General features: G+C 43.4%; 1 protein-coding gene across 1 annotated transcript; it reads left to right on the forward strand.

Annotated features, from left to right (window-relative positions):
- The first annotated feature begins 2,161 nt into the window (after positions 1 to 2,161).
- Positions 2,162 to 10,941, forward strand: LRRIQ4 (leucine rich repeats and IQ motif containing 4). The gene is made up of 5 exons (XM_034782267.1): positions 2,162 to 3,280; positions 7,063 to 7,236; positions 8,121 to 8,259; positions 9,272 to 9,468; positions 10,685 to 10,941. Exons 1-5 carry the CDS (start codon positions 2,177 to 2,179, stop codon positions 10,823 to 10,825), a joined length of 1,755 nt encoding a protein of 584 aa, XP_034638158.1. The 5' UTR covers positions 2,162 to 2,176; the 3' UTR covers positions 10,826 to 10,941.
- The last annotated feature ends 3,421 nt before the right edge of the window (positions 10,942 to 14,362 follow it).

Genomic DNA, 14,362 nt, shown 5'->3' on the forward strand with positions numbered 1-14,362 from the left:
GCCCCCATTGGCCCTGGACGGCGAACCGCGGCCAGTGGGGGCCGCGATCGGCCGAACCTGCCGCGTCAGAAGGTAAATAAACTGGCCCGGCCCGCCAGGGTGCTTACCCTGGCGAGCCGCGTGCCAAACGTTGCCGAACCCTGCTTCAGAAGAAGGTGCAAGAAACCCTACAGTAGGCAGATGAGGGATAATTTGCTCCCTAACAATTCTCCTCTTAGCCCTTAATAGTCAGAGATTGGTTTAAATCCCAAGGCATGAGATTTTATATGCCTTCCAAAACTTTTTTTTTTTTTTAGCATTTACTATTATAACTCTGGATATTCTTGTTATAAGTGCCCAATTTCTTTTTGAATCATGCTAATTTCTTGGCTTCAAGGGCATCCTGTGACAATAGTTCTGCAGTCTAATTTATGGCTTGTGTGAAAAAGTATTTCCTTTTATCAGCTTTGAATTTGCTGCCTTTCAATTTCATTGGTTGTTCCCTTGTTCTTGTTTTATGAGACAGGGCGATAGACATTCTGACTCCAATTTCTCTATGCATCCGAAGAAGTGGGCTGTAGCCCACGAAAGCTTATGCTCTAATAAATTTGTTAGTCTCTAAAGTGCCACAAGTACTCCTGTTCTCTATACCACTTGTTATGTTGTATATTTTTCATTCCTCTTTCCCTTTCTGCTGGTGCTTGCAAACTGCTCATCGTTGGGATTATGACATCCTTTCAGGTGAGATTATGATGTAGAGGTAAATGAGTCAGCCACCAGCCTCTTGGTTTTTTCTCCCATTGCTTTCTCTGCTGCTGCTCTTTGAACATTGACTTGTGGGATTGTGACATCCACCCCAGTAGGTTTATGACATTGGATGCAAGTGAGCTAATCATCTCCTCTTCCTATTATTCCTCATTTTCCTTTATTCAGTAACATTCTGCAATCCTAGGATTTTAAATGCATATATACATATGATTCAAATGACACTTAAGCTTGTCCATATTGGTCAGAAACTATAGAAGTAATACATGTCATGTAAGATGGTGATATCATTTGTAAAACTCTGCTATTATTGAATTATTATGTAATACAGTACTGGTCAGAGGCCTCAGCTGAGATCTGGGGGCCATTGTGCTAGGGGCAGTATAATCATAAAACTATATCCAACATGATGCCTGTTACACAAAACCCATAGGACAACTCTATGGTCCTGATTCAGCAAAGCATTTAAACACGTCCTTAGCCTTAAATGTGAATAATCCTGTTCCTATTCAGCAAAGCGCATAGGCACATGCTTTAAGTTAAGTGTTTTGCTGCCTTTGAGCCTATAAAGGCATGATGCTACTAAGGTTCCTCAACTCCCACTGAAATCAAGATCATGCCCCAGTTGAGCAAAAGTTCCAAAGCAATAGCAGAATATGAAAATCGGGACACTTTCATGATAGAAAAGATCTAATTTCCAGGAGGTATCACTGGTTGGTGCTCCAGTAAACTGGAAGTTTTGAAAAAAACACTGAATTTTGGGAGGAGAAATCCAAATTGATTTGTACTGAAAACACTTGAAGAATATGAGCACATCTCCTCTGCTGGTGTAAACTTTTATAGCTCAATGGAGCTATGCTGATTTACACCAAATGAGGATCTGGCCCATAAAACTTAAATTCAAGACCTCGCTTGAAATATTTCAAAACACACTATGTAAGAACTGTTTATTCAATTTAAAATCACTTGACAATATAGGGCCAAATTCTGCTCTTGGTTACACTTGTATAATTTGCAGTAACTGCTTTAGCTTCAATGGCATTACTCCAAATTTACACTGGTATAGCTGAGAACAAAATTTGGTCCATATAATTTTATACCTAGGACTTTCTGGCTCATTGGGCTAAATTCAGTCATGATATAAGCAGATGCATCTCTGTTGACTTCAATAGCATTTCATCCACTGAATTTGTCCCTTTGTGCCTTTACCAATACACTAAGGGCCAAAAAATGTCTTTATTTACATTCTTTCAAGCTTTGGCTGTCAGTGGGTAACATCAGTTTTCAGTGGTATTGGTACTGCAGCTGAAGTCAGAATCTGTCCCTAAATATTGAACTAGTTCATCCTTTTATTGTTATTTAAGTGGGTTAAAGTTGGAGTACTGCTGATTCCTTATTTTTTTCTCTTTATAGTTAAAAATAAGTAGCACAGATGGTTGAGTTTCAGCAGAGCCCTGATGCCAACGCAGTGAATGTTCATTTCTCAAGAGCAGATACCACAATTCTTGAGAAGGATAGTTTGCAGATTTTACAGGAAACACAAGTGACAAAAGAACTAGAGAAGGACGCTCTACCTGTACACGTCACAGATCGGATATTTTTTATTGATTTAGCCAATAAGCAACAGACAACTATCCCTTTACAAATCTTTGAACTGGAAGATCTGGAAGAATTGCATTTGGAAAAAAACTTAATTGAAAGCATCCCAGGAGACATCCATCATCTTAAGAAGGTGAAAGTTCTCTATCTGAATGAGAACTATATACACGACATCTGTGAAGAACTTGGGCAGCTGAAATGTCTTCAGAGCTTAGATTTAAGTAGCAATCCACTCTCTTACAGTTCGCTGCATATCATCAGCAAACTGCAGGCACTCCGTCAGCTCAGGCTCTATGATGTAAACTTGGATGAGTTCCCAGTGGAGATCTGTAAATGCCTCCATCATGTTGAGCTGCTTGGACTATCTGGCAATAATCTAAGGTATCTGCCTAAAGAAATAGTGAATCTGAGAAAACTTAAAGAGATCTACCTGCAAAAAAACAAATTTGAAAGCTTTCCCCTGGAGCTTTGTCATCTTCTTAATTTGGAAATAATAGATCTGGAACAAAATCTAGTGAGTTTTGTCCCTGAAGAGATTGTCTCTTTGACAAATTTAGTGAAACTATTTTTAGCTTTCAATAACCTGTTATCAGTCCCTGATAAATTGCATCACTGTCGGAGACTGACTGTGCTTGATTTGTCTAATAACCTCCTGCGTAGGCTCCCTCCTAACTTCAAGCAGCTCACAGAAATGAACGAGCTTGGTCTGTCTGGTAACAACTTGGAAAAGTTTCCACGTCAGATTTGCCATTGGATGTCCCTTTGCCTCATTTATTTGAAAAACACTGGCTTGCAAGTGCTACCTTCTTCCTTTACCAGATTAACCTGTATCAAGATATTAGATCTTAGTGAAAATTTCTTTGATGAATTCCCTAAAGAGATCTGTGCTATGGAAAATCTGGAAATATTGTCACTGGATGACAATCAAATATGTGAGGTATTGATTTCTTTATTTTTGGTGTGGGATTCTATATACACTTCAAATTCACTAGGCTAATATGCATCTCAAATGTAATAGTATGAGCCACTTAACTCTACAACATAGGGAGATAATAATATGTACAGTCTTTTGGGACAGGATACATCTTTTTGTTCTGTGTTTGTACAGCACTTGGCCCAATGGGGTCTTGGCCCATCACGGTTGTTCCTAGATGCTAAAATAATAAATAGTATTAATAATATTACAAGCCTGACTCCAAGGATGTGAGACTCAAGAATATATAACCCTCTAAAGCGTGCAAACCCCAGCAATCCTTATGCCACATAGCACAGCCACATAGAGATGCCACTAGTCGGGACAGCAGGAAACAAAGGATTCTGTTCCTGGCTCTGCCATTGTCCAGCTGTGTGATCCTGGGCAGGTCACTTCACCTCTCTTTGCCTCAGTCTCTCAATCTCTAAAACAGAGCTGATGATACTTAGTCTCCTTTGCAAAGGGCTTTGAGATCTTTGGCTGGAAAACGCCACTGTAACTGTTGAATATTATTTTACAGGGAAGAGGTCTACCCAATGCAGAAGCCAAAATGTTTCCAACCATCCATACAGTGTGACTTCCTATTGTCATTTCTCTTCTCTCTTCCCAACTTAGGGACATGCCTTTTGTTGGGGTGGTCTCATCCACGTTAGTCACTGGATGGGGGTAGCTGTAGAAGCAATTTAACTTACCTTCCCTCTCTCATTTCTCCTTCATTACAATTCAAAGCTGGTTTACCATGATTCAGTCTACCCTGCACTAGGCAATGGAGTTAGGTATCAGTAACTTGCCAGTTCCCACTGTCCCTGCTAGCCCCATTCAATGAGTGTCAATACCAAAGCTGTTCTGCAACTTAATTTTTAATCTGTTCAGATATCTACAGCTCTCTCTTCTTTAACACGTTTACAGGATGGCATTGAGCTATCTAAGCTATTCTAATTATTCATTGTTTTCCTTTAACATTAATGGGAGTCTTGAAACTATATCCCATGGCATCAAGAATCCTTTCACCTCTAAGTACTCGATGACCCCAATTCGGTAATAAGGTCCTTGCAGGTACTGGGGTGCAAGGCATGAACTTCACTAAGGATGGGAGCCTAGATTTCCCAAGAATTATATGATATGGAAGAATTGTGCTTCAGTGCTTTACTTGGAGGATATTTTCTTTGATGCTTGTGCAGTGTTCATTATAAGGCAGGGGTGGCCAAACTTACTGACCCTTCAAGCTGCAGACAATAATCTTCAGAAGTTTGAGAACCAGGGCCATCCCTAGCTATTCTGGGGCCCTACGCAGCCCCCAGGCCTCTGTGTGTGTCTGGGGATGGACGGACTAGCCCCAGGCCTCCACCGGGGTTGGGAGGGAGAAGACAGGAAGGGACTGGCTTGCGGGGAACCATTCCCAGCACTCACCAGCGGCGCGGCTGGGGCCAGGTCGCTGCACTTCCTACCACCGGTGAGTGCCGGCCCATCCCTGCTGCAGTCCTCAGGGGAGTAGGGTTGGGGCTGGGACAGAGCAGGGGTGGGAAGAGCGGGGGCTGGGTGCCCCAAATTTCCTGGTGCCCTACGCAGCTGCGTACTTTATATATGGGTAGGGACAGCCCTGTTGAGAACCCAGCGGGCCTGCCAGGGATTGGGGCTTATGTCCTGTGGCAGGATGGTGGGGGTCTCAGGGCTTCTGCCCTGCAGGAGGTGCCTGTCCAGGCTTAGGGCTTCTGGCCCAGGGAGGTGCCTACCAAGGCTCAGGGCTTCTTCCCTGCTCCTGCTGAAGCCCTGGCAGGTGCCTCCCACAGGGCTAAAGTCCCAAGAACCCTCTCCCCACTGGGTAGAAGCCCCTAAACCCAGACGTGAGCAAACTACAGCCCGTGGGCCGGACCGTCCTGCCCGGCCGGGGAGCACAGCTGGCTCTGGCCAGGTATCATGGCTGCGAGCTCCTGCTGCTGGTAAGAGGGCGGGGAGCTGGGGGGTTGTGTAAGGGAGTGGGAGGTTCCGGGGGCAGTCAGGGAAGAGGGGGCGGTTGGAGGGGGCAGAGGTTCTGGGGGGGTGGTCAGGGGATGGGGAACAGGGAGGGTTGGGAGTGGGAGTCCTGGGGGCAGGGATGTGGATAGGGGTTGGGAGGGCAGTCAGGGGACAGGGAGCAGGGGGGGTTGCATAAGGGGGTGGGATCCTGGGGGGCAGTTAGGGGTGGGGGGTCCCAGGAGGAGATGGTCAGGGGATGAGGAGCAGAGGGCGGTTGGATAGGGGGTGGGAGTCCCAGGAGGGCTGTCAGGGGGTGGGGTGTGGATAGGGGTTGGGGCAGTCAGGGGACAGGGAGCAGGGGGGTTGGATAGGCGGCGGGGGTTCCGGGAGGGGGCAGTCAGGGGACAAGGAGCAGGGGGTTTGGATGGGTTGGAGGTTCTGAGGGGGGCAGTCAGGGGATGGGAAGTGGGAGGGGGCAGGAGCCAGGCTGTTTGGGGAGGCACAGCCTTCCCTACCCAGCCCTCCATACAGTTGTACAACCCCGATGTGGCCCTCGAGTCAAAAAGTTTGCCCACCCCTGCCCTAACCCCTCAACCACACTGTGGGGCTGAAACTCTGAGCTCCCCCCACCCAGTGGAAAATGTGGGGGATGATATGGTGGGCTCCACGAGCTGCACTTTAACTATAAAAGAACCACATGTGGCTCGCAAGCCCCAGTTTGGCCACCCCTGTTATAAGGCATTAGTACAAGCTGTTTGTGATGTGAGACACTGTTATACGCTACCCAAAGGCGGCAAGGTGCTAGAATAACACATTCTTAAAGCCATTGGAGCAGATGAGTGACAGTAGCTTAATTAAAATTGCAGTTAATAAAACTGATAGTTATGTTTACAATGCTTGTTTCCTAATGCTGATGTGCATCACAGCCTCACTACCCCCTGTAATCAATTGCCACTGACAGGCAGATATTCAGCCAGGAAAAAAGGAACCAAAAACAAACCACTAAAAAGTGAAAAGCTAGACATGGTAACCTGCTTTGAATAGTAGAGATTAGATGCTAAAAGGGCCTGGTTCTATTTATACCTATCTTTTTCTGAAGTAACGGTCTGATAATTGCATTTGCCCAGGATCAAAAAATGTGACATACTATTTGAAACAGAGCAGGAGGCAAGTTTACAGTGGATGTACAAGTTGTTAATGCTTTTAGAACCAGTATCTTATGCCATCCTAGGGGACAATGATACAGCTGAAACCTGTCAATATATGAACAGTAATGGGTGTCTTCCTCTTAGGGCATCAAACACATTTCCCTTTTGTGATATAATGCAGTCCTCCCCATCTTCTGCCAGGAGATCGTGATTTGTTTTGGTTTTTTTCCCCCCTTGAAGGCAACATTTGTGGAAGTGGTAATATATGCAAACGACCCAATTTAATTTATGTAAAGTATCTTATAATGCACAGATACTATCAGAGGGATTGGGAAGCACAGGAGCACCTGTTACATTTCATTCTCCAGGTAGCCACTTCTGGAAGGAACATATATGCTAAGAATTTGCCTAATTCAGATAAAGTTTACACAGAGACACCTTTCAGTAAGGGAATATAGCAGGGAAACGTTGCAAAAATTTCAGTCATAATGTGGCAATATCATAGAATGTGGCCAGCATGATATTCTTCGTTGATCCGTAGTAATGTGACACAGTATTTCCCAGAACAGCAAACAACAAAACATAGCTATTTAACGGATATAAATGTATTTTTTTTAAATGTATGTTTTGGAACACGCCTAGATACCTCCAGAGGTGACGGGACTCTCTAACTTAAAATGCCTTGGTCTGACTGGAAACAGATTCAGTGTCTTTCCAGAAGAAGTCTTTCTCCTTCAGTCATTAGAGAAATTATATCTGGGACAAGATAAAGGGATCAAATTCATGACTCTTCCAAGAGACATCAGCAAACTGCAGGTAGGAAAAAGAGCAGGGAGAGGAGCTCAGTCTAACTCTGCCTGGTACCACAAAGAAGCACAGAAGAATTAAGCTGTTTGAAGAGAATGAATCCCAATCCTGCAGGCCTGCCACAAATGCACCTTCCATGGACAATGGGATTTGGTGCGCAGGGCCTGTCAACAGCAGGTGCTGAGCACACTAAAGTTCCATTTAATTCAATGGGACACAACACCTTGCAGAATTGGACCCACTGAGGTCTGGCAGGATTGGGTAAAACATTTGTAACAAACAGGTCTTGTTAAAGTTGATGGACCCAAAACTTAGATATCTCTATATTATATATAACCTATTTCACATAGATTCTCTCTATTATTTCCATCTCCCTATGTGGAATAGGTTATGTATGTATATCTTTCTGATCCCATAAAATGTGTTGGGCCTCTACACCAGGGCTGTAGCATTGTTAAACCCCTGTTTTACTGGGTGATCAATCACCACCAAGCCCTAGGCAATAAGCCACTTTACAATTGCTGATGGAATTCATGTTTTCCCTTCTCGCTGCCTGTCTACAGAGCAGCTGCTATACCTTTCAAGAGGTTGCTAGCACGCAGGAGTGACAGAAGGACCACATAGTGCATGTGCATGACTATGAACCAAGGGAAAGGAAGTAAATCCTCAAGCCTTGATAGGTCATGCTGCACTTTAAGGAGATGCTCAAACACTGCTGGATAAATTTATCCAGTTATATCACACTCATTACCGTAGTATCTGAGCACCTAACAATGCTATCACCCCAGTCGTATGTTTTGCATTTGCCAATGTTCAGTTGTGCATTGTTCAATGATCTACCTAAGGAAACAAATCCTTTTTTAAAATAGAAAATCATGCACATTTTTTTCCAGAATCTGAAAGAGCTGTACCTAGAGAACAATTGTCTGGAGTACCTGCCACCTTCCATAGGCTTGCTGAGCAACTTAGAAATAGTTGACTGTCACAACAACCTCCTTAAAGAACTCCCAGACTCCATATGTCAAGTACAAGGTGAAAAAACATCCTATGCATTTGTGTCTGTAAGAGCACAGGTTTAAGCAGGGATTTCAGAGTTCAAAAATCTTCCTCTTCTCACCCAGACACCTTTCCTGGTCCAAAGGAGAGACTAGGTTGAGTAATCTGTATTATTAAAAGTTCTTATTGTCTGATGATCTGTTGAAGACTTTCCCTACTGAATAGATGCAGATGCAATATACACCCCGGGAAAGTTAATGATCTGCAGATATAAGTGGCATTGTTTTTTAAAATTGGTCAATTGATGACAAAGTAGAACAATTAACAATTCTTGCAGCTTTCTTACCAAGATAGCATTTTGCTGCTTGACAAAACTCCCCTGAGTCTGAGGCACAGATGCAGTGTGTAGGTGGTGTTTATGTAACCCACACCCACTCAATGTGGCCTTCTCTCCTCCCCTAGTGGTGGTTGGGCCACAAATAGAGGTCAATAAGCCTGATTCAGCCTTGGCTAACAGACTGGTGTCTTTTAAGCTTAGAGGATCATACTTTAAGATCCCCAGCTCCCAAGTCTATTTCTCATTGCCAGCGACCCACCTCAGGGTGTGGCATATCATTTAGGAAATGAAGCTCTGTTGAGTGCTTCACCCTAGTTCCTATTTTGGGGGGGAAGCAATTTTGTATTCTTGCACTTACCTTGAGCCTAAGCCTAAAAACTCATAACTCAGGGCCGTGGAAGTAGAAAGGCACAACAGCAGTAATACCCTTCTTGTTGATATTTTTGTAAAAAACAAACAAACTTTGATCATGCCATTAAAACAAACATGTTGGTGTTATTGAAATCCTGTGAAAAAAATCTCTCCAAGTTTGGGAACTAGGCCCTTTATACTATAGATGAAACAACCTATTGATGTGCTGGGAAATATTTATATACACAGAGTAAATATTTCACACTCCAGCAATACATTGTTTTATTGTAAGCACACCCAGGGAACACTCCAGATTATTATTAGTCTGTGCATTGCAGTTTTGCGATTTTATTTGTTCAGGTTTGCAAAGATTGCTTGTTCAGAACAATCAGTTGTTCCAACTCCCAGAAAACTTGGACAATCTTCAGAAGCTGCAGCTTGTCTTGCTGGATGGGAACCCTCTGACAGACCCTCCAATTGAGGTGTGCAGCCAGGGGAACTTGGCTATCTGGGAGTATTTACGGGAAAAGAGGCATCAAAAGGCCAAGGCTACAAAGGTACAAGGCATAAGAGATCTACTACACTGCACAAACTGCATTAATAATCCAGTGTTTTACACAACATTCTACAGGGCATGCTATGCAAGGTCTTGAAGTATCTTAAAAATTCTGTGTCAGCTCTGATGGGGCAGTAAAGCAGCAGATACCTTCTCGTGTGCTATGGAGTCTCTATCTCATTGCCAATGGGGAATGTGGGCTTGGCAGGGGAATGGCCACTGCACTATGCAGATCCATTAAGCCAAATCCTTGCTTGGGGAAGAAGCTATAAACTGCATCCTTTAGTTCCAAGACTGTAGAACCTGGGGGCACAGGGATTCAGCCTGGAACGGCCCTAGATCAGTGATACTCAGACTGAGGCTCAGGAGTCGCAAGTGGCTCTTTAGTGTGTCTCCTGCAGCTCTTTGTAGCACATATTAAAACACTGATAATTAACAACCAATCAGGATGCTTAACCAATTGTAGAATACTTAGTTGTTTTGCTGTGAGATTCTAATTATATAATATAAAAGAGAAAAAGGAAACACTGAATTACTGTGGCTCTTTTGGGTAATAGTGATTGCTAATTTGGCTCCTGAACCACTGAGGTTTGAGTATCACTGCCCTAGATGGTTATTAGAAGCTCAATCGACAGCACCAGTAGGCAATAAAGTCATTTTGCTCAAAAGATGGGGATGAGGAACAAGGGGCAGGTCCTCAGTCCCTGAATCTCCTGTATTTCAAATTCTTCCCTTCCCCCAGTTATTGTCTTATTTCTACACATTGCTACCCAACATCTGAAAGGAAACAACTTCCCTTTCATTGGGCCCAACGTAGGACCATTAGCTAGGTCCAAATTGACTGTGGGTACATGGGGTAACGTAACAGCCAAATAGTGACATTTAAAGTTGGGAAGATGACTTCTCTTCACTTGAAGCCCTTGCCTTGACCAAAGAGTTGAGAGAATAACAATGAGAGTGTTCCCTCCCTTAGAGAAATTTTAGTTTAATTTTAAAATAGCTCATGGAAATAATCTGAAAAATATAATTTAGTTGGTTGGCTGGTCCTCTTACTTTAAATTAATTTAGTCTAATCATGAATTTAACCCCAGTTTACTCCAGCAGACCCCAATGCATTCAGCTTTTTGCATCAATACTAGCCGACAGTGCTCAAGTTAATTGTTTGAAGTCACCCTCTTCTCCTCTAGGTAACAATATTGTTCCATCCTCTCTTTCAGATCCAGGCTTGGTGGCGTGGGCAGATGGTGCGGAAGGGGCTTGGAATTTTTGCTGAGCTTCAAAAACTGTTAAAGAAAGGAAAGAAAGATAAGAAGGGGAAAGAAAAGCCTGGCAAAGGTGCAAAGGGCAAAAAGAAGTAATTCTGTTTATGATTTGTACATCAAACTGTTTAGAACTCTTGTACATTGGGAGAGCAGATATTTTCTTGCTTCTCCCTGCAAGGGATAGTCAATACTAAAATTTCCAGAACATTGAACATTACAATTAAAAAATAACTTAGGTGTTTTATGGCCAGTTTTGTGCATGTGTCAAAATTACTCTAGTTAAATGAGGTTAGATGGTAAAATAATTTATATGATTGCAAAGCACAAGGACAATTGATTAACTGGAAGTGAATTGTATCTGTGGAGCTCTGTGCTGACTACATTCTTTAGAATTTATGTCTTTTGTAATGAGAATGATCTTACAGTGATTTAGTGTTTTCATAACATCCCTATTGGGTCAGGACAATGGTCCATCTAGCCCCGTATCCCGTCTTCTGACAGTGGCCAATGCCAGGTTCCTCAGAGGGAATGAACAGAACAGGCAATCACAGTCTACTCCCAGCTTCTGGCAAACAGAGGCTAGGGAAACCCAGAGCATGGGGTTGCATCCCTGCCCATCTTGGCTAATAGCTATTGATGGACCTATCCTCCAGGAATTTATCTAGTTGCCTTTTTTTTTTTTTAACCCTATTATAGTTTTGCCTTCACAGCATCCCCTGGCAAAGAGTTCCACAGGTTGACTATGCGTTGTGTGAAGTAGGACTTCCTTTTGTTTTACACGTGCTATTAATTGTATTGGGTGACCCCTCATCCAGCTGCACTACTATAGAGTTTTAAATGTACGTATACCATTAGACAGCACTTTGCCTACCACTGAGGAGCAGCCACCTCTGGGGAAAAATACAACAACTGTAGCACTAAACAGAGCAATACTACACAAGAATTTAATGAGAAGTGGTGACTGCCTCACTCAGCAATACAAGAGGAATGTTAGGTGAAATATAATTATTCCCACCAGGACATCTTGATTACCATCCTATTCTTATAAAAAAGTCCAAAATGTCTAGATTTTTGCAAAAATGTTCCTTTTTAATGGAAAATTTTGAGTAGGGCTAGTCACAGCATTTAATAACTGCAAATTGTCAGGTCCTCAGATTTATGTCTAGTCCCCAAAACAATTCATGCAATGTCTTCATATAAAAGGCTTATTTGCAACACAGTGAATTTGCAAACTACAAAATGGTACTGTGATTTCTGGGTTTCACATATTAATGTGCCCCTGCTCATACAGAGCAATTTATGGATGCTTCTTGTGTGTTAGTATAACCCATTTACACAGCACTGCACATTTACAAAACAGCACTCCACAAACAGAGGGCCATACTCTGAATCACTGCCTGATGTTGACTTCGTACTGCTCAAGTAATGCCTCCTTCCCTTGACTTCACTGAGAGATTTACCTCCAAACTGAGAGGTAGGCTGTGACTAGCCCATATGCTGCTTCACAGAGCATGAGTGGGTGGAAGCACTTGGGCAGTCTGTGTGAGGGGGAGGCAAAAATTGCAGTCCCGCTCCCTCCCAGCATGTACTAGAGGTGGGGAGAAGGAAGGGCGCTGGCCCTTCCCCATTGGCTCACACAACGGAGGGGTAGGATAGGGTCACCATATTTCAGGTTCCCCAAAATAGAACACTACTAAGGGGGGAGCTGGAGGGATGTGTGTACTGGGGGTGCTGGACAGGGTACCCGGAGCCTCACTCTCAAGGTGAGGGGCAGTATCACTCCCTGTCACGGTGACAGAGCAGCTGGCACAGGCCCAGGAGGCAGTACCTCCCTGTGGGCCTCTCCCCTGAGCCAGAGATGGGAGCCAGGGCTTGGGCAGGTAGGATTCAGCAGCTGTGGGAAGGTAAGGGACCAATTGGGGCCAAGAGACAGTGCTTTCTGAGTTGTAACAGCTGCGCCGCAAAAATCCTGGACATTGCCTCTTATTTGAAAAATCTGCCCAGGCTGAGGATCAAAAAAAAGAGTCCCGTCTGGGAAAACCCAGAAGTATGGTAACTCTAGATATGCAATACTCTCAGAAGGGATGTAGAAGCATGGGCAAATCAGATAGAATGCTTCCATCCTGGAGCTTTCTATGCAGAGCTGGGCCTACATTCAACAAATAAGGATTTGGTCAATAGATTGTTGACCTTCAAGACTCCCTGCAAAAGCCATCTATTTAATAGGTCTTCTGATGAAAGCAGGGGCCAAGGCACTTTGGGTGGAATGGGATGGAGTTTTGCTGCTGTTTGAGTTGGCATGCAAATACTTCCATTGTATTGGGTTACTAGATGATATTTTAATGGATTGGGGACATAATTGCTGTTAAGGCCCCTAGAGCTCATACAAAGGGGTTTGGGGGTAAGATTTTTTTTTTTAAACCAGAAGAACAAATAAATAAGGCATGTTTCTGACCCTTGAAAACCTTGCAGACTAAATAAAACAAGACATGACACAAGACAATAATTCAAGTTAGGGAGGGTACAGGACTGATTGAAGAGGGTGTTGCTGGAAGGGTGGGGGAGATTTGAAGGAAATCTAGGACATTTGGCAGATGTGAATAGAGACAGGAGGTTACTGTAATCAAAGGAAGAGACAACCTGCATATGGACAAGGGTTTCCACATTGAGGACAATCATAAGAAGCTGGGGGGTTGGAGATATCAGAAAAAATATTCATCAGGTCTTGACTACTTGCTATGGGGTGTAGCAAAGGAGAGAGGTGTTTCAGTAGATCATTGTAATGTTATCTCAGTTTGGATGCCACATAAAGTGTGTGTTAAAACTAATGTTAGAATGTTTTCAGTGCCTTCATATTAGAAGTAAGATTCTCCTGGCGTGATATTTATTGCTAGAAATGGACACATTGACAGCACAGGCTTCAAGTAGTAAGCGTTAGTCCTGAGTGGAACAGAAACTGGTGCTCTTTGCTTCTTTTTAATGTTTGCATTATCAGAGTTCCGTGCTCACCTTTACAGAATTTCTCTTCTGAAAACAACTGATTACAAACTATAACTTTTTTATGCCACGTCTGACCAAACATACAATTTGATCTCGGCTTTGCCTCCTGGGGATAGTAAAGTGCATTTTTACAATCAAGCTGTGACTAGAACAAGGAAGTTCAGAGATGCCCAAATGCCCATAGTAAACAGTGTAGTAATTCAGTATGGGAAGGGTAAACAAAGCAGCAGTATATTTGGCGGTTACACATATTGACCAGCCAGAAAAGAGGATTTTCCTCTACAGAAATTAATGCCCACAGTATAGCTGGTGCTGAAAGCTGCCAAAGAATCTTCAAAATACTAAACTCCTGCACAGAAGAGATTTCCAGCAGAGGCTCCTTCCTGAGTTAAGTGACTTGGGCTGAGACTGAGCCTAGTGTGTCTTTGCCACTGGGAAAGGTTTCTGCATGGAGGCTCAGGGCTAATTGAGCAGTACTTTATTACTCAAGCTGTCCCCTGATTCCAATAGGACTCCTCACTTAGAGGGCAGCTTCTGATACTACCACTTAGTAAATGTACCTTACTTTACAAATAATCCCATTAAAGTCAATGGGGCATCTCGTGGATTAAGATGCTATTCAACATGAGTACA

Source organism: Trachemys scripta, chromosome 9 (assembly GCF_013100865.1).
Source record: "Trachemys scripta elegans isolate TJP31775 chromosome 9, CAS_Tse_1.0, whole genome shotgun sequence".
Lineage (NCBI taxonomy): Eukaryota > Metazoa > Chordata > Testudines > Emydidae > Trachemys > Trachemys scripta.

Excerpts from the sequence above, each read along its gene's own strand:
- LRRIQ4 (XM_034782267.1), top strand. The coding sequence starts at position 2,177 with ATGGTTGAGTTTCAGCAGAGCCCTGATGCCAACGCAGTGAATGTTCAT. Across the intron at positions 8,260-9,271 it reads CTCCATATGTCAAGTACAAG|GTTTGCAAAGATTGCTTGTT; the intron begins GTGAAAAAACAT and ends TTATTTGTTCAG. Across the intron at positions 9,469-10,684 it reads AAAAGGCCAAGGCTACAAAG|ATCCAGGCTTGGTGGCGTGG; the intron begins GTACAAGGCATA and ends CCTCTCTTTCAG.